The sequence below is a fragment of the Typopeltis vanoorti genome, chromosome 24 (assembly GCF_054136105.1).
Source record: "Typopeltis vanoorti isolate ZY-2024b chromosome 24, IOZ_Tvanoo_1.0, whole genome shotgun sequence".
Classification (NCBI taxonomy): domain Eukaryota; kingdom Metazoa; phylum Arthropoda; class Arachnida; order Uropygi; family Thelyphonidae; genus Typopeltis; species Typopeltis vanoorti.
Genome location: NC_143572.1, coordinates 23,305,738 through 23,324,534, shown reverse-complemented (window position 1 = coordinate 23,324,534; position 18,797 = coordinate 23,305,738). Strand labels below are relative to the sequence as shown.

General features: G+C 35.3%; 1 protein-coding gene across 1 annotated transcript in view; it reads right to left on the bottom strand.

The window, feature by feature from the left end:
* The window catches only part of AMPKalpha (AMP-activated protein kinase alpha subunit), a 265,316-nt gene that overhangs the window by 229,066 nt on the left and 17,453 nt on the right, over positions 1-18,797 (bottom strand). The window contains exon 2 of the mRNA XM_090414193.1: positions 3,305-3,446. Coding sequence (XP_090270319.1) covers positions 3,305-3,446 — 142 coding nt within the window. The remainder of the gene's footprint in view (positions 1-3,304; positions 3,447-18,797) is intronic.

The following is an 18,797-nucleotide window of genomic DNA, read 5'->3' as shown; positions in this document are numbered from 1 at the left end:
GACAAAAATGTCAGTTGGTGTGGGATGGTGGTGGTTAAGGTGTCATGTCACTCATGTGACATAATACCCTAACCATCCCACGTGGGAAGAATGTTGGTTCAGCCGAACGTGGCATCTTGACATCGAAGTACAGTGAAAAACATCCAACACATCCCACCTTTTATTATCTGACTTATGCAGATACTCCCTGAAAATATGTGTATGTGGTAGGATTCCAAAATTTGCATGGCATATAAGGTGTCCAAATACTTTTGTCAACATAGTGTGTGTGTGTGTGTGTGTGTATCAGTGGCGTTAAGTGCCCATTTCGGTTGGGTGTACTGTCGTGTGGCTTATGCAAATGAGCTACAAAATTCATGTCAATTTAACTGTATGACTGCATTTTTATTAATGTATGAAAGTTTTAAGAGTGCACAGTGCATCAGCAATCATCTTAATTGGTCCAATGCAATTAACTGCAGAACAACTTTGAATACTTTAATTTATCAATTAATTGTAACTAAATCTATGTAGAATGGGTGAGCAATCTGTTTAAGATATATTAGAATTACTCAAAGGTGTAAATATGTGAACCTTCATTAATAAGTCATGTGAGAATGGGAAATGTAAAGGAAAGAATAAGTGTGAGTAAATATACTTTCATTAATGGCAAACAAATGATTAATAATTAACATTTGTGATATGTGTGGCCTATAAGTTGCTGGGTAGAGCATGTGATATAAAGTTTAGAACATGAATGAATGAATGAATTTATGATGGCATAATTAAAAAAAAAAACTTACAAGAAGATGGAAAGAGATTTGTTTGCAAAGTATAAATAACTAACCAATAATAAACAGCCAGTATATACATTTAGTCGTTCAGTTAAAAACTATAGGGAGATACTCCAATGAACTAAATAATGTTGATCAGGTGATTCATTTTTAGACATGGCTGGAATACATGTGGTTTGATGGAAGTGTGCATGTTATGTGCATTTCTCTGGTTTACATATATTTTGCTTTGTTTTCTAAGAATTTTCTTTTGTTTATTGAGACTTGGTATGCAATCCATTTTTTATTCTTTTTTTTTTAGTGTCAGCAACTCTTCTGTCTTATCAATAATAAAAAATATCTCACATATGCTAGTATTTTGTTGTAGATCAACAAACTTCTTATAATACACAGAAGTATTCATTTTTATTCAGGAATAGATAAATTTTTACTATGTCTGTTGTTTCTGAAGACAAATAAAAATGTCCCTATACCGTTAAAAAACTTTTCAACCTCAACAGATGCTATACTGCACAAGCAAGAAAAGCAAGTAGCTTTGTTTATCCCTAAATACAGTAAACAGACATTTAACATCTGTACTATATTTAGAGACAATTAGTGTAATTAGACAACTCGAATGATACACTTAATGGAAAAACATTCCACTCTCACAGACAATGCTGCATGCATGCAAACAGAACAGATTTATTGTAGCAGTAAACATAACAGCTAACTAACACATTTGTCCTAACATCCACTTTCAAATTTTCAGTTCCAGAAAATATGTGTACCAGCTGTTTATAATACAGTCACTGGATACAGAAAGCTCTCAATTTATGAAAAGCAATATTAATATATATAACTTGAAAACAGTTTGAATTGCATTTCAGATATTTGATATCATCCAGACACTTAACAAATGTTAATTTTAGAAATAAAATTCTACCAAAAGAGTTGCAACATGCTGTATAAGCTTTGTGAAAATGCGACTGCTTGATGTAGAAGCAGCATACATATGCTAAAAGCTAGTACCAGCCCGAAAATAAAGGAATGGTAGACACTCAGGTGCAACTCATCAACTGTATGCTTCTTTGATGCAGAAACCCAAATATCAAATCCATGTTCCCTGTCATTTCTAAGCTGCACACAGTATCATGCACTCTTTTAGAACAGTACAATATATCATAGGATGAAGTTTGCAGTATATTAATCAATACATCAGTATAGCCAAATAGAACAGAAAAAATTTCTAGCAACAAAATTGTTTGAAAATCCTGCAAGAAATGCAAAAAACCACGAGCTTTGATAACAGCATCTACATCCCATTCTTCCCCAGAATTCTCCACTATGTGTTTCAAAAAATTCAATGAGTTGACTTTTGTGACATTTTACTGTGTTTGTTAAATGGGAAGTAAAGTTCCATCTGGTTGGTGTGATGGAGGATAATTTTTTAGCAACAAAATCTTGCAAATCATTTATTATTTTCAATGGTTTAGAAAAATATGCTACCAAGGCATTAATAGTTTGGAAAAACAATCTACATTTTTTGATATTCGACAGGCTTTGCTTCAGAATTAAAATTGAAATGTGGGCATAGCAATGTGCAAATATTACTAAAGGATATGCCTCAATAACTTTCCTCTGTATCCCATTAATATGCCCACTCATTTCATTACACAGGCACCATCATAAGTCTGGCCAACTAACTTGTCCTTAATACTAAATTCCCTAACTCTGTTTACAATATGTTTACAAAGACCACTAGATATTCTATCATCACTTATGTCTGTAAATCCGATGAACCTTTCGTGTATGTGTCCATTACAGGCAAAACGGAAAACAGTTGATAGCTGCAATTTTGACATGACATCAGAAGTTTTATCCAGAATAATGTTCAAAAATGTAGCAGCAGCAATTTATTTTTTACAGCATCTTTAACCACATCAAATATAGTGCTAATGATATCATTTTGTACTGTGGAAGAAGTTCCTTGAAATACAGTTGAAACCTTTAAATGATTGTCTAAAAGAGGATCATACTCATGGAGCACATTTAAAAATTCTATATAATTTCCTCAATTAGCTGAATCTTCAGACTCATCATGACTTCTCCTGCTTAGCCAAATAGCATATAGAATCAATAATCTTTTTAAAATGTCTACTAGAAATTACTAGTACAACCTTCTCAAATATTGTACTCATTTATAAAGTTCTCTGCTTTTTCATAACGGTCCTTATTCATAAAAGTTGATTTTAGATTTCCCTAAATCATTTCCATGTAGCTTTAAGATAAAGAAAAACTAACCTGAATGGTAAAATGTTATTTCAGCATTAAGACTTATTACCAGAAGCACATAATGAAATAAAAAAATATAGGAAATCCTTAAAAGATATTCTCATATTCCATTCAATTAGCAGAATAATGTAGAAATGTATGGGTATATGCAATCAGATAAGAAATGATACAGTTTAAGATAATAATGTGCTTTTGTTGATGAAAAATGAATTTGAAAAGAAAAAATAATAATCAATAATGAATATATGATCACTTACAGCTTTATGATATGAGGATGCCTAAAAAGTTTGAGATTCTGGATCTCTCTGCGAATTTTTCCAACAACATCAAGATTCTTAATTTTTTGCCTGTTCAAGATTTTTACAGCCACCTTATGGCCAGTCAACTGATGTCGGGCCGCTGTAAACAAACAAGAGTTAGATAAATATTATACCTAAATTTAAAAAAATAATAATAATTAACGTAACTGAGAGAAATCTGGCTTACTGTTATCAGCATCTTAATGCAATCAAGCACAACAATGCTTGATTACATTAAGATTACATTAAAAATTCCACCAAACATTCATTATTATCAAAATTTTATTATGGATAAATAAGGCATTTAAATGCTTCATTATAAACTCAGAAACAGTCTAATTTCTATGATACTATAACAAACTTTGCAAGTATCATTTATTCCATTAATAGCCACACCTGAAACTATCCACTGTTCACAGACAAAAATCACTTTTATTAAACATAATAAAAAAATAAAGATACCAAGAAATTATACACTTAGTTTAATCCATTATCCAAGGTTGAAGTAATGCAGAAGTCATATTTTTATATACGAGTTGCCAAAAGGTGTAATACCTTATTATCAAATTACTCTGGATTAGAGAAAAGTTATTGGAAGTTTTTTCACTTGGTTCTATTATAAATTAAAGATACCAATAAATTATATACTTGGTTTAATCCATTATCCAAGTGAAAGCAAACAAAGTTTACACCTGAAGTATTTTTGGTCTGGGTAGTGACCCTTCCCTTAATGCATACCATTATACATATCCGCAAGGAGATGCGCTTTGCATTATGGGATACTAAGGCAAGTGATGTCGAGTTATACCACCTTTACGAGTTGCCCCAGTCCTGAAAATACTTCAGGCGCAAACTTTGTGTTGCATACACTTGGATAATGGATTAAACCAAGCATATAATTTCTTGGTATCTTTAATTTATAGTATAACCAAGTGAAAAAACTTCCAACAATAATAAAAAAATAAATTCCTATAAATATTACAGTGTGTGGTCAAACTCAAATTATTAAAGATCTCTAACAAACACTGGATAATTATTTTAAAAAATTAAAATGTTAAATTTTACTATTAAACTTGTTCTGTATATTTTTGCTACCTAATATATTATTAAAATTACAGATATTGTGTAGTTATATCAGATAAATGTAATTTCATATACATATATGTCTTACAATCCAATCCTTCCTTTCCTGTTAGGCTTAATGGCCTGCCACAGTCAGAATATAACTTTCTGCTACCTGTTAGTCAGTCACTCTCTTATCCATATCAAAAAGTTATTTTTCATATTCATCCAATGAATTTATATAATAGCCTCACATGTGGAATACCATTTTGCCAACTATTTTGGCAAAATCCAGAAGTATCATGGTTTATCGACTGTCTTAATCTATCTATGCCCTCACTCTATTGTAAAATGTGAGCACAGTGTGAATGCAAGACCATCTTCAATAAAACCATGCTGTTGTCTATAGAGGGTCAGAGTGCTATCTATGCACCTTTGGATGTGATTCCTACCCATTCTCTCCAAAACCTTGATGGCCACACCAGAGATACTCAATGATATACATAAAACACACTGCATTAGTTCTGGCTCTCGACCCTCATGCACCAGTGGACAGCTGAAACCTTGCATACCTTCCACTCATTAGGATTCATGTGCCTGTTGAGATCAGAGATGAACAATTACATCAGGATCATTACTACCCCTCCTGTACATTCCTTAAGCACCCCCCTGACAATATCCTTCTTCTAGTAGGACAACAGTATTTGAATGAAGCTGTTGCAAGAGTTTTAATATCTCTAACTCATGCACTCTATTCTTTCATTTCATCCAGTTCTCCTCAGCATCTAAAGAGCTATTGCATCTGACACTTTGCTACCAGCTGCATTCACTACAGTTATTCCCTCACAGTCTGATCTCTGAAGAAGGATATTAGTGTTTTTTAATATCTTTCTTCAAAGATTAGAAGAAGGCATATTGTGGGTAGTTTGTGGAATAATATGAGATTTGCTTGGTTGTCTAAACAAGAGTTCAAGGAGAAGGACTGATGCCAAGAAGGCTACCTTACAGTTTGTAATGCAACAGGATCTAGTAGTAATGTCTGAGATTGAAGAATCTGTCAATAAATGAAGGTTATGCCTCTAATTGGTAATAGTGACCATGCAGTTTTGACTTAAACACATGACTATGCATGCAAGAACTGTGGTTAAGGAGCATATGTGGAACTGTAAGGTAGATGATTATGATACACTGAGAGTGCAGCTTGAAGAGCATCTTGGCATGAGAATCTGGATGGTAAAAGAATCAAATGCATCGGTAATAATCAAAGAGTGTTTGAAGGAAGCAGTATCTGACTGCCTCCTGAGAGTTAGGAGAATAAGTTTCTTGGGTGTTAAATGGATGAATAACACTTTAAAACAAACTGATGCATTAAAAAAAATGTTCTGGATAATATCATGAGAAGAGTAATGAAGGTTGAGGAGTACTGTAAAGAGCAGATTGGAACAGCATGGTGAGGAAAGTGAAATTGGATTATGGAAGGGCAGCCAAACACCCAGGAAAATACAAAATAATTGACTAAAAAAAAAAAAAAACCTTGATAATAATAAGTGACCCCCCCCAAGCCAAGATGGCATCCCTCCAGTTGTACTAACAGTTTGTGCACCAGAACAAACATCTATCCTATATTGCCTTTTTAAGCTGTCATACTCATCTAACATCTATCCTGGCATTGGAAGCAAGCTTTTACCCAGCCTGTTTTCTAAAAAAAGAAAGACAAAAGTCAGTCATCAAACTATCATCCTGCTTCCCCCCAACCTATATCCTCTCACAAAAGTAATGGAGAAGGTCATCTGTTTACAATCAACTTCTTCACTACCTAGTAAACCACCATCAGTTAATTAGTAACCACCAACATGGATTTTGCCATACATGTTCAACAGCAGACCTCCTCGCTAACATTACCCATCTCTGGATGTTAAAAGAAAATTACAGTCAAAAGAAATCACAAGACATGGAAAAAGATTTAGAAAAACTCATATGGTTGATCTTGATATTTCCAATGCATATGACTAAGTTCGGTATCGCAGCCTTCTTGACAAGATGCCTCATTATGGTCTCCCTCTTATCACCGGTAAATGGATTGACAACTTCCTTGATGTCATTCACTGCAGGTCATGGTAGACAGTTCCCTCTAGTCTCATTTTCTCATCAGTGGAGTATGCCAGGATTCTCTGTTTTCACCTACACCCTTCTATACATCAATAATTGTCTCTCACTAATGTCCAATCCTATTCATGTTTAGCTGATGACAGTACACTCCATTATTCCTCTTCTTCATTTACAAAACTCTGTAGCGTTTTGCATGACTCAAGCTTCAAGATCTTCTACAGCCAATGCCTTAAACAGTGATCTTGTGGATGTGTGTTAACTTCACCCCATTTGAGCATGGGGTGAAGATAATGCATGTCCACAGCCTCTTTAGCATCCAAAAAGCCTAATGCTCATTTTCTGTTTGTTTATCCAAAATCTAGTTAATCTAGAATACTGTTCTCACATTTGGGTTAATGCACCTAAAATCTCCCTCAGAATGCTTGGTTGTAAACAGAAGAAAGCTATTCACTTAATAGATGATCCATCTCTCACTGACTTCCTAAAATCACTTTCCCACTGTTTCTGCATTATGTCTTTTCAAGAAGTATTTCCAGGGATGCTGCTCCATTAAACTGTTCCTACTATTCCTGCAATTTCCTCTAATTGTGTATGAACATGGGCAGCTGTTGATCACCATATGCTTCAGCTCCAAACTCACCTAACCAACTTCTCATTCTCTTCCTTCATTCTACATACCTTTTGTTCTTTGGAACAATCTTCTCCATACAGTTTCCCCCCAACTCCTCAAGAAACACATTAAGCAGATTCTCCCCGACTAATCACTTGTCCACACAGCACCATTATGTTATAGATCCTGAGACCTCTTGTGTTTGTGTGTGTGTGGGGGGGGGGGGGGGGGTTGAGACACTCTAAAGCTATACAATTATAAAGTTATGATATTCGACTGTAAATTACAGTTATTATGAACTTGTGCTATAGTCCGTGTTAAAGTTCTATTGTTATACACTTGTGCGTGTGTGGAACTACGCGATCTCCAGTATCTGATAGTAGAGCTGAAAGAGTCAGGCAAATTATAGCTGAGATTACTGTTCATATGAAGAGGGTCCAAGGTGATTTCTTTTGACTCTACAATGCGGCGTTCTACCTCATCATGGCAAATGTGTAGATTTGAGGTTGTTGTCCAATTTACTTCATGTTGGCGGCTTTTGTTAGATTTCTATCCTCCTACGTCTCGAGGAACACCAGAGAGACATTGCTTACAAGAGAACCAGAGCTACTGCCCTATCAGGCCATGTCCTGTTTTCAATAAACACAAACAACGAAAGCCGCCAACATGAAGTAAATTGGACAACAACCTCAAACCTACACATTTGCCATGATGAGGTAGAACGCCGCATTGTAGAGTCAAAAGAAATCACCTTGGACCCCTCTTCATATGAACAATAATCTCAGCTATAATTGGCCTGGCTCTTTCAGCTCTGCTATCAGATACTGGAGATCGCGTGGTTCCACACATGCACAAGTGTACAACAATAGAACTTTAACACGGACTATAGCACAAGTTCATAATACATAAACTTTATAATTGTATAGCTTTAGAGCGTCTCAATGTTTGTTTCAATGTCTTTTAACATCTTTCTATGTTCTTAACGCCTGATGAAGTCAATCTCGACGAAACATGTTGCGTTTGCAAATAAATCTCAATTTGTTATAATTTTCGGGTTTATAGTCAGTTTATATTAAAAATGAACATATCCCAACCCCGAGTTAATAATAGTAGTCATATATATGTATGTATTCAAGATACCAAGTAATTTTATATAAACTTGGTTTTTAATCCTATTTCCCAAGTAAGCAAACAGACAAGTATGTCAAGTTTGCGCCTGCACGTAGCACAAGACTGAGGCAACTCATGGTAAAGGTGGATTAAGCGCCGATCACTTTCCTTAGTATTTTTCCACTAATGCAAAGCAGAGATGTATGATGCTATGCATTGAAGGCAGGGGTCACTACCCAACCGGTTTCGACTTTTATTGAGGTCTCGTCAGTGGGAGCCAGACCTGAATACGAAGGTTGAAGTAATGCAGAGCTTATATGAATTTTACCTAAACAAGTTACCACAAGATGCTTTGACCTTATTAAATAAAATCTCAGGATGAGAGATACTCTGTTTGCTTACTTGGGAAATAGGATTAAAAACCAAGTTTATATAAAATTACTTGGTATCTTGAATACATAATATACCTAAGTTAAAAAAACTTTCTACGTCTATCTCTCATCCTGAGATTTTATTTAATAAGGTCAAAGCACCTTGTGGCAACTTGTTTAGCTGATATTCATATAAGCTCTACATTACTTCAACCTTCGTATTTCAGGTCTGGCTTCCACTGACAAGACCTCAATAAAGGTCGAAACTGGTCTGATGGGTAGTGACCCCTGCCTTTAATGCATAGCATCATACATCTCCGCAAGGGGATGTATTTTGAATTAGGGGAAAAATACTAAGGAAAGTGATCAGATCTTAATCCACCTTTACCACAAGTTGCCTCAGTCTTGCACTACGTGCAGGCACAAACGTGACATACTTCTCTGTTTGCTTACTTGGGAAATAGGATTAAAAACCAAGTTTATATAAAATTACTTGGTATCTTGAATACATAATATACCCAAGTTAAAAAACTTTCTACATATATATATATATATATATATATTTTTTTTTAAAATTATTATTATTATTTAATGCTTCTTCCACCCACAAATGGTGTTGCAAGTTTAGCAACTTGGTTATAGTATAAATTAAAAATGCGAAGAAATTATATTCTTGGTTTAATCCTTTTTCCAAGTGTAAGCAAACCCACAACAGACCTATATTACACCTATAGTACATTAATACAGTGGGTTGGCTAAGAAATTTTTTATTTTATTTTTGAATTTATTTATTTTTTGCATAGTTCAGAAACTTTGCTCTAGAGACCAAAAATGGAACTTTTCAAGATGCTTTAGGCCTCAGATAAACAGAGCAGTGGTCTCTTACCAAGTGACAAAATTCATCTCACAACTAAACACAACCATCTGTTCCTAAGGTGGGATTCAAACTCACAATCTGTTGTTTGGAGAGTAAAAATGTGAACCACTCAGCCAACCAGGCCGGCAGATAATGATGCTTAAAATGTTGCAGAAGTGATGGGCTCTTACTCAGAACTTTTCAACATAAATTGGATTTATAAATTATGTTAGGATATTTATGAATATTCTCGCATAATTTGTAAATACAAATGATGTGAAACTGAAGAAAAAAGTTGAATTAGAGATTGTGCAAATGAGTTGGCTATGCCAATGTCATTGTTTAATGAGAATCTTACAGTGGGAAGGGTTTTAAGGAATAGACAGAATGCAACATAGTGACACATCATAAGCATGGTTTTCTAAAACAGAAGTTTCTGATTACAGGTTAGTCTGCATATGTCGGAAGCTGCAATTAGGGTATTGGAGAAATTGGTTAGAATATAGGATTAAGCTGATGGGCATTGGATTCTCTATGATAGTCAGCATGGGCTTCTGAAGTCTAGGTCTTGCTTTAGCAATCTACTTAAACTTTATAAGGTGATACATGTTTGACAAGGGAGGCTCACATACAAATATTCTTGAACTTTGAAAAGGCATTTGATAAACTGACACATAAAAAGTTGGTGAATAAAGTGGAAAGATGGGAATGGAAAACAGATTATTACTTAGACAGATTGGTTCTCTGAACTAGCTAGCCAAGTATGGTGGAGGAAATGTCCCAGAAAAAGAAAGGTAACCATTGATGTGTCACAGGGTTCTGTCCTTCAATCCCAATGCTTAGCTTATTTGTTAATGGTGTTTCATGGGGACTAATTTCCCCAATGATGCAGGAGTACCCCAGGGTTCTGTGCTTTCATCCAATCTCTTTCTCATATATATAAATGACTTGCTCTCACAGACTTCAAATCCTATCCATAACTTTGTCAATGATGGTGTCGACGATGATGATAAAAACATGCTCTAAAGCTATAAAATATGGCAGCATGGGGACCCCCTGGGAATTTCTCAGTGTGCCCCATGCCTTAAGACAGTCCTGTGGGTAGTGGCCCTTCCAATAGTGCTTAGCATTATACCCACCCGAAAGGATGTGTGCTCTGCTATGGGATACTAACTTTGAAAACTTTGTTTGCTACACTTGGATAAGGGATCAAACCAAGAATATAATTTCTTGGCATCTCAATTTATAGTATAACCAAGTGGAAAACTTTCATATAAAAAAAAAAAAAAAAAAAAAAAAAAAAACCTTGAATCTAGACATCCTCTTGTTTCAAGAATATATGAAATCCATAAACTGCATAAACAAGACTTGCCATTAAGACCAATTGTTAATGCAAGATATTCTCCAACTTCTTTATATTTAATTTCATGCCGGCTGGGGCGTCCCCCAGTTAAACAAAGCCCCCATTGTTTTCACCAGGGAACCAGGGCAAACAGTGAAAAGTCAGCTACTGGAACAAATCTGAAAACACACCACAACTCAACATCACCAGAGTTAAAGATCGGTACCATCAACATAAGAAGCCTGAATGGCAAAGAAATGGAGCTAGCTGAGGAATTGGATAAGTATCAGATCAACATAATAAGGGCGACTAAAACAAAAAAGACAAAAACTGATGAGATCTATCTGAGCAATAAATACAAAATGCTATATTCAGGCAATGACAATCAAGGAAAAGAAGGAGTAGCCATAGTATTCAACACTAAGTATGAAGCTAATCTTCTTGAATGGCAGGCAGTCTCAAGTAGAGTGATATGAGCAAATATCAGAATGGGGAACTGAACAATGAGACTTATTTGTGCCTATAATCCCACAGAAGAAAAGGTTCTACTAAGGTAGAAGTGGAGGACTTTTTTGATGCTTTAGAGCAAGCATGTCAAACTAAAAGGCTAACACGGGCCAAATAAACGAGGTTTAAGTTTATGTGGGCCACAAAAAACAAAAACTTCAATTTTCATAAAAATGCAGGTTTATTTTGAAAAGTACAGTATAAAAAAAAGAACAAGAACAACGATAAAATTAATGTTTTCTCCCTGACACTTGGCATCTCTTCTCTGCTACTATCTTTCCTACTTCAGGAGAAATCTTGTTTACTTTCAAAACTGATCCAAGGTGAATGTCAGTAATTCTGGATCTGACAGGAGACTTATTTCCCTTCACAATTGTAAATAACTGCTCACACTGATAAGTACTTCCAAACATGGATATAATTTCATATGAGAATTTTCGAGTATTTTTAAACCTGGCAGGTAAATATTTGTAAAATCCAGACACGTCAATTTCACTGAATTTTGTCTTCAAATCTGAATCACACTAGATCTCAATTACCTCCATTTGCATTTGATAAGGTAATGATTCAATATTTATTGAAAAAATCGAAGAAAACAAAGAAAACTTGTCTTCCAAAAATTTAAAATCTGCAAACCTTATTTCAAATTCAGTTCCAAGGCTTACAAATTTTTCTGCGTATTTTTGATATGATGCAGTTTCACTTAAACTTGATTTGTTCATGTTGCATGTCGGAAAGTGCATCAAATCTTCATTTTTCAACTGCTTTTCTCAAAGAACTAGTTTACATTTGAATGCCTTAACTTGGTCACACATGTTCATAACGATCTGATCTTTTCCTTGCAGTTTTAAATTTAAATCATATAAGTGTTTTGTTATATCAACCATGAAGGATAAATCTTGCAACCACACTGTGTCAAAAAACAAACCTGTGTCTTGATTTTTAGTTATTAAGAACTGACATATTTCTTCTTTCAAGTCCCAAAATTGTTTAAGAATCTTGGAGCAGGATAGCCAACGTACCTCGGTATAGTAGGACAAACAGGAATATTCGTTGTCTAATTCACTTAAGAAAGCAGAGAATTGTTGCTGATTTAAGCCTCGAAATTTTATGAAATTAATGATTTTGTTTGAAAGATGTCAACATATTTTCCATGTTTAGTACTTTCACACATAATACTTCTTGATGTATAATGCAATGCATATGACGAATCTTGGATCTGTCATAAATTTCACTTTGTTTATTTTTGCAGTAATGCCACGAAACGATTGTTTTTTCCGGTGATAGAAGGAGCTCCATCTGTAGCTACAGAAGTTAATTTTGACAGAGGTAGATTATATTTTTGCAGAAGTTCAAAAACACAATTAAATATATTTTGTCCTGTACTAGTATTATGCATTGGTACTAGTTCCAATAATTCCTCAAAAATGTTGAAATCAGTGTCGCAAGCATGAAGAAACACAGCTAATTGAGCTATGCCCCCAATGTTCATACTCTCGTCACAGGCAATGAAAAAAGCTTCGAAACTAGATGATTTTGCTCTGATCTGAACACTTAAATTGTCAGCCAAATCAGTAATTCTTTCTGCAACTGTATTTCGAGACAAAGAGATTGTTTGAAAAGCCTTCATATTTTCAGGACAAATAAATTGTGCAGTTTTAATTAGACATTCCTTAATGAAATCACCTTCAGTAAAAGTTTTCGAGTGTTTAGCTATCAACTCCGACAAGACGTAGCTTGCATGCACTGCCGCATCACTTTCTGGTGATACTTTAGTAAACATGAACTATTGTTTTTTCAGTTCCGATTTGAGCTCTTTCAACTTTTCTTGTCTCATTAATCCCGCGTAATTATCATATTTTGATTTACGTTGTTCATAGTGACGATTAATGTTGTATAACTTTGGTACACTGATAACATTATTACATATTAAGCAGATTATTTTATTTTTTACTTCACAGCAAAAATACTCCAATTCCAACTTTTCTTGGAAATTTCGATCTTCGGCAGCAATTTTTTGTTTATTACTATCACTTGGTTTCGATAGAGACATGCTGAATACAAAGGACTGATAAAAATTAATAATCGTTAACATAAAACAATAGAATATTTTAATAAAAACTGATATTTTTTCTTGAATATCAACTAACCAGACACTAAATAACTACACAAATTAATAAGCGTAACATAATAAACTTATTTTTCTTGTTCACCGAAAGCGAAATATTTCCTGTTACGCACACAAAACAAGTCAGTTCAAAGAAGACTGACGACTAGACGTGGGCGTGGGCATGGCACATGATAGTAGATATATAATCAGCTGGTAGAAATAGTGGGGGAAATGGTTGGCCTGCATGTAAAGGAAATGCATGCAACACGGCTATATGTAGTAATCACTTTCATTGACAAACGTTTTGGCTGGGCCGCAAAAATATTCGTCGCAGCCCGCGAGTTTGACACCCATGCTTTAGAAAGAGCAACTGACACAATGAAAAAGGAAAAGGTGGTCCTTATTGGGGATATAAATAGCAGAGTAGGAAATGATTGTCAGACATACAAAAATATTTTGGGAAAATCTGGAGAAAAGAGCAAATCTAATAATAATGGCAAATACCTGGTGGATTTCTGCTCAGGACATGTACTGGTTATTACTAACACCATGTTCCAACATAAAAATGTGCACAAATTCGCATGGAGAGAAGAGGCAAGGAATAAGAAAAGTCTCATTGACTATGTTATTGTTGATAGTGATGTTTTCTCCCTGGTGCAGGACACCAGAGTGTACAGAGGATTTGAAATTGGAAGTGATCACTATTTAGTCTTGAGCAGGATAAAAACTGAATTTCATATTGAAAAGAATAACATGTAAGAAAGTTTTAAAGCGAATAAAAGTTGAGCAACTCTCGGGTGTGAACTGTAGACTAAAATACACAAAGCTTATCGAAGAAAAAATGAAAGAGTTTGAGAACAGGAACCAAACCTTGGAGATTCAGTGGCAAGCCTTGAAGAAAACCCTGATTGATTCAGCCAGAGAGGCATGCGGTGAGGTTGTCTGCAAGGACAGAAAACTCAGAATTCCATGGTGGACACAGAAAGTTAAAGTGGCAGTGAAGGAAAAGAAGACAGCATATCAAAAGTTCCTCGCAAATAAGTCAACTAGTGCTCTTGGAGAATACAGAGACAAATGTAAGAAAACCAAACACAGTGTAAAACTAGCTAAACAAAAGTCATGGGAGGACTTTGGCAAGAGCATAGAAAATAAATATCAAGAAGGGTGGCAAAATATTCTGGTGGTTGTTGAAGACGCTTAGAAATGGAGGAAAGAGTGCTATAAAAGGAGTTAGAGATGATAAAGGTGACATGAAAACAGGAGAAAAAGATATCATTGAAGTATGGAGTATTGAAAGTTTATTTTTCACTTGGTTAGACTATAATAAATTTAGTTTAATCCTTTATCCAAGTGTGAGCAAACAAATTTTGCACCTGAAAGTATCTTCAAGACTGGGACAAGGTGGTACAACACCAGGCAACTCGTTGCAAAGGTGGAGCAAGCTAACATCACTCCTATCTCAGTATCTCCCATAATGAAAAAACATCTCCTTGCGGATATGTAATGTTATGCATTAAGGGAAGGGCCACTACCCAGACTAGTTTCGACCTTTATTGAGGTCTCTTCAGTGGGAGCCAGCCCCAAGTGGAGATACCAGGCAGAAGCATTAGCAAGGTCATCTCTACCTTACCACCTTGCCCCAGTCCTGAAGATACTTTCAGGCACAAACTTTGTTTGCTCACACTTGGAAATTTATTATAGTCTAACCAAGCGAAAAATAAAAAAAAATCAACATCTTTCTCTAAATCCAGAGTAATTTAATAAAAAGGTGGCACACCGTTTGGCAACTCCTATAGATAGAGATGACCTTGCTAATGCTTCTGCGTGGTATCTCCACTTGGCCCTGACTCCCACTGAAGAGACCTCAATAAAGGTCGAAACAAGGATAGTGGCCTTTCCCTTAATGCATAACATTATACATATCTGCAAGGAGATGTGTTTTGCATTATGGGAGATACTGAGATAGGAGTGATGTTAGCTTGCTCCACTTTTGCAACAAGTTTCCCGGTGTTGTACCACCTTGCCCCAGTCCTGAAGATACTTTCAGGCGCAAACTTTGTTTGCTCACACTTTGATAAAGGATTAAACTAAATTTATTATTGAAGTATGGAGTAATTACTTCAAAAAATGCTAAATGAAACATGCAGTGATAGCACAATGGTAAAAATCACTCAACAGGCATACAGTGAAGAATACATATCCATACTTGAGGTAGAAAAAGCCATCATAGGCTTGAAATGTGGAAAGGCAGCAGGAGTAGATGATATTCAACCAGAAATGCTGAAGTATGGTGGTATAAAAGTCTTACAGTGGCTGCACTGCATAGTTCAGAAAGCCTGGACAGAGGGACGAATTCCCGATGATTGGAGTAGAGCTCTCATAGCACCCATATATAAAAAGGGAAATAAAACTGAATGCGAGAATTACAGATGTATTTCCCTACTGAGTGTTCCTGACAAGATTTATGCAAGTATACTTGAGAAACGGTTGAGAAGAATTGTTGAAGAAAAGCTTGGTGAAACACAAGCTGGATTCGGGCCAAATAGAGGCTTTCAGGATCAGATCTTCACTTTGCATCAAATAGTTGAGTAAGCATGGGAATATAACAAAGATCTGTATTTAAGTTTTGTCGATCTAGAAATACACATGACAAGGTGCCAAGAGAGAAGCTATTCAATACGCTACAGTTATATGGTGTCAATGGGGCATTATATCAAGCAATACTTAGTCTTTATTTGAGTTGCAAGTCAGCAGTTAGAATTGAAGGAAGTATAGGAAGATGGTTTAATGTTAAATCTCGTGTAAGACAAGGATGTACATTATTCCCTCTGTTATTCATTATCTATATGGATCACATTATGAAGGAAAGTGGTATTAAGCATGATATCAAAATTGGAGGTGTTAATGTCAGCTCTTTGCTTTAAACGGACGATGTTATACTTCTAAATAAATCCACTACAATTTTGCAAGATTCTCTGACTAAACTGAATAACTGTTGTAATAGATATGGTATGAAGGTCAGCAATAAAAAGTCAGACAATGAAAATAGGCAGAATCGGTGAAACTGTCAAATGCATTGTGAACGGAGAACCTGTGGAACAAGTAAAACATTTCAGCTACTTAGGCAAGATTTTTAGTGAAGATGGTAAATTAAATATGGAAATAGACAACAGAATCAACAAAGCTAGTATGTTAGGAAGTCAACTGAATAAATTCATATGGAATAAGAGAGATATTAGTCAGAACACTAAATTAGCTATATACAAGACAGTGTTCAAACCAGTTTTAACTTATGGATCTGAGAGCTGGGCCAAAACTAAAACACTTGACCAAAGACTAGAGACTGCAGATATGAGAGTCCTGAGAAAGATTAGAGGCATGAACCGATGGCATCAATCGCAATATCATATTAAAAATGAGGATATTAGGAAAGAACTTGACATTGTCAGCATCCAAGAATGAGTTAGCAGAGCTAATCTCAGGTGGTATGGTCACTTAAACATAATGGAAGAGGAAAGATTAGCAAAACGAGTGTTCTCTGCTAGGTTGGCAGGAAAACGACCCAGAGGAAGACCAAGATATAGGTGGATTGATACGGTACAAAGTGCCTTAGATGACAGAAATATAAGATCTGATAATGTTGGAGTCTTGACAAGTAACAGACAGATTTATAGGAAAACTGTAGATAGGAAGTTAGTAATGATGTAAATTTTTCATGTAGTACTATCATATCCTGTACCCCTTGAGGGTATAGAGCAGGAATTTGATGATGACCTTATATCCTCTTATGTTAAAAATACTATACGCTTCATAAAAAATATCAAAGAAATCACTTTGGCTCCTATTGATATAATTGCATGCTTGGACATTGTAAATCTTTTCACTAATGTTCCAAGAATAGAAACCATGCAATTCCTTCAAGGTATATTCTCACCAGACACAGTGGACCTATTTAAACACTGTATCAGCAAATGGGCTCTCCTCTCCTATGTTAGCTGACCTATTCATAGATTGGTTTGAATCCCCCCGCTCCAAACACAAGGAAAACAACCAAAACGTCAAAGATACGTGATAATATATTTATTATCTGGCACAGTACAATTATGCAATTAGAAGGTTTTGTCACTTTCTTGAACAACATTCATCTGTGGATTAAATTCACAGCTGAATTGGAAAGAAATTAGTCTTTACCATTTTTGGACACACTAGTTTAAATATCAGAACAAAACACACTCGACTTCTCCATCTACAGGAAACCAACTAACACAGAACCTTACCTACATGCAACTTCTCCTCACCATCCAGACCAAAAAATGGACATTAATCATTCTTTATGTGATAGAATTGCATGTAATTTCCTAAAGAATTTCTACCAACATAGATAAAAGAAACCAAGAACTACAGTATCTTAATTCTGTCCTTCCCCAAAAAAAAAAGCTACAACAGGACATTAGTCAAAAAAATTCTATTTCAACCTCCAAAACAATCAGAAGAACAAAAAAAAAAAAAAAAAACTAAGAATGCAAAGGAGCAGTGATTTTACCATATATACAATCAACCACAGATATAATAGCAAGATTGTTTTGCCAACAAAACTTAAAAGTTGCTTTCTACTCACTCAATACAAATCTCTGAAATTTCCTTCAACCTCCACATCTGCCACTTAAAACACCAGGTATCTACAAGATCAGTTGCAACTGTGTTCTACACTACATAGGAAAGACTGGCAGATCTAGTAAGATACACCGATTGGAATACTTCAAGGATGCTGAGAATGAAAGAAAGCACAAATCAACTGGAAGCACATACAATGGAGACAAAACACAAAGAAAATGGCAACTAATTGAAATGCTCTGCATTGATTATCATTTTATTCAAGAGCATTCAAAGAATCAGCTAAAATGATGAAGCACTGCTGCAGTGTAACAAAAAACAAGGGATGATTTTACATCCAGTTTGGTCTTCCTTAGTTCATCACAACACACTTGTATCTACCAACAGCATGCTACAGCAACTCACGAACCAGCAGCCAGCATAACAGCAAATGTGCACTTTTCATTGCTTAAACGAGAGCTTCCATAGCTCAGTCAATATAGAGGAAGTCCTTTGGTCAGAAATGCCTGGATTCGATTCCTGTCCATGACATGAGGAACCTTTATCTGATCTCTTTCAACTAAAGGTGAGTTAGTCAATCTCATATGGAGGTAGAGGGATTTTTCACCTGGAAACTCAGGTTTTTTATCCCTCAGAACAGACAAACCGGCTCATGAACACACACAGATTTACAGCATACTTAATCCCTCATTAGAAAGGCTCAACCAGTCCTAAGGGATGGATGAGTAAAGGGGGAACCCCATACAAATAAATAAAATTG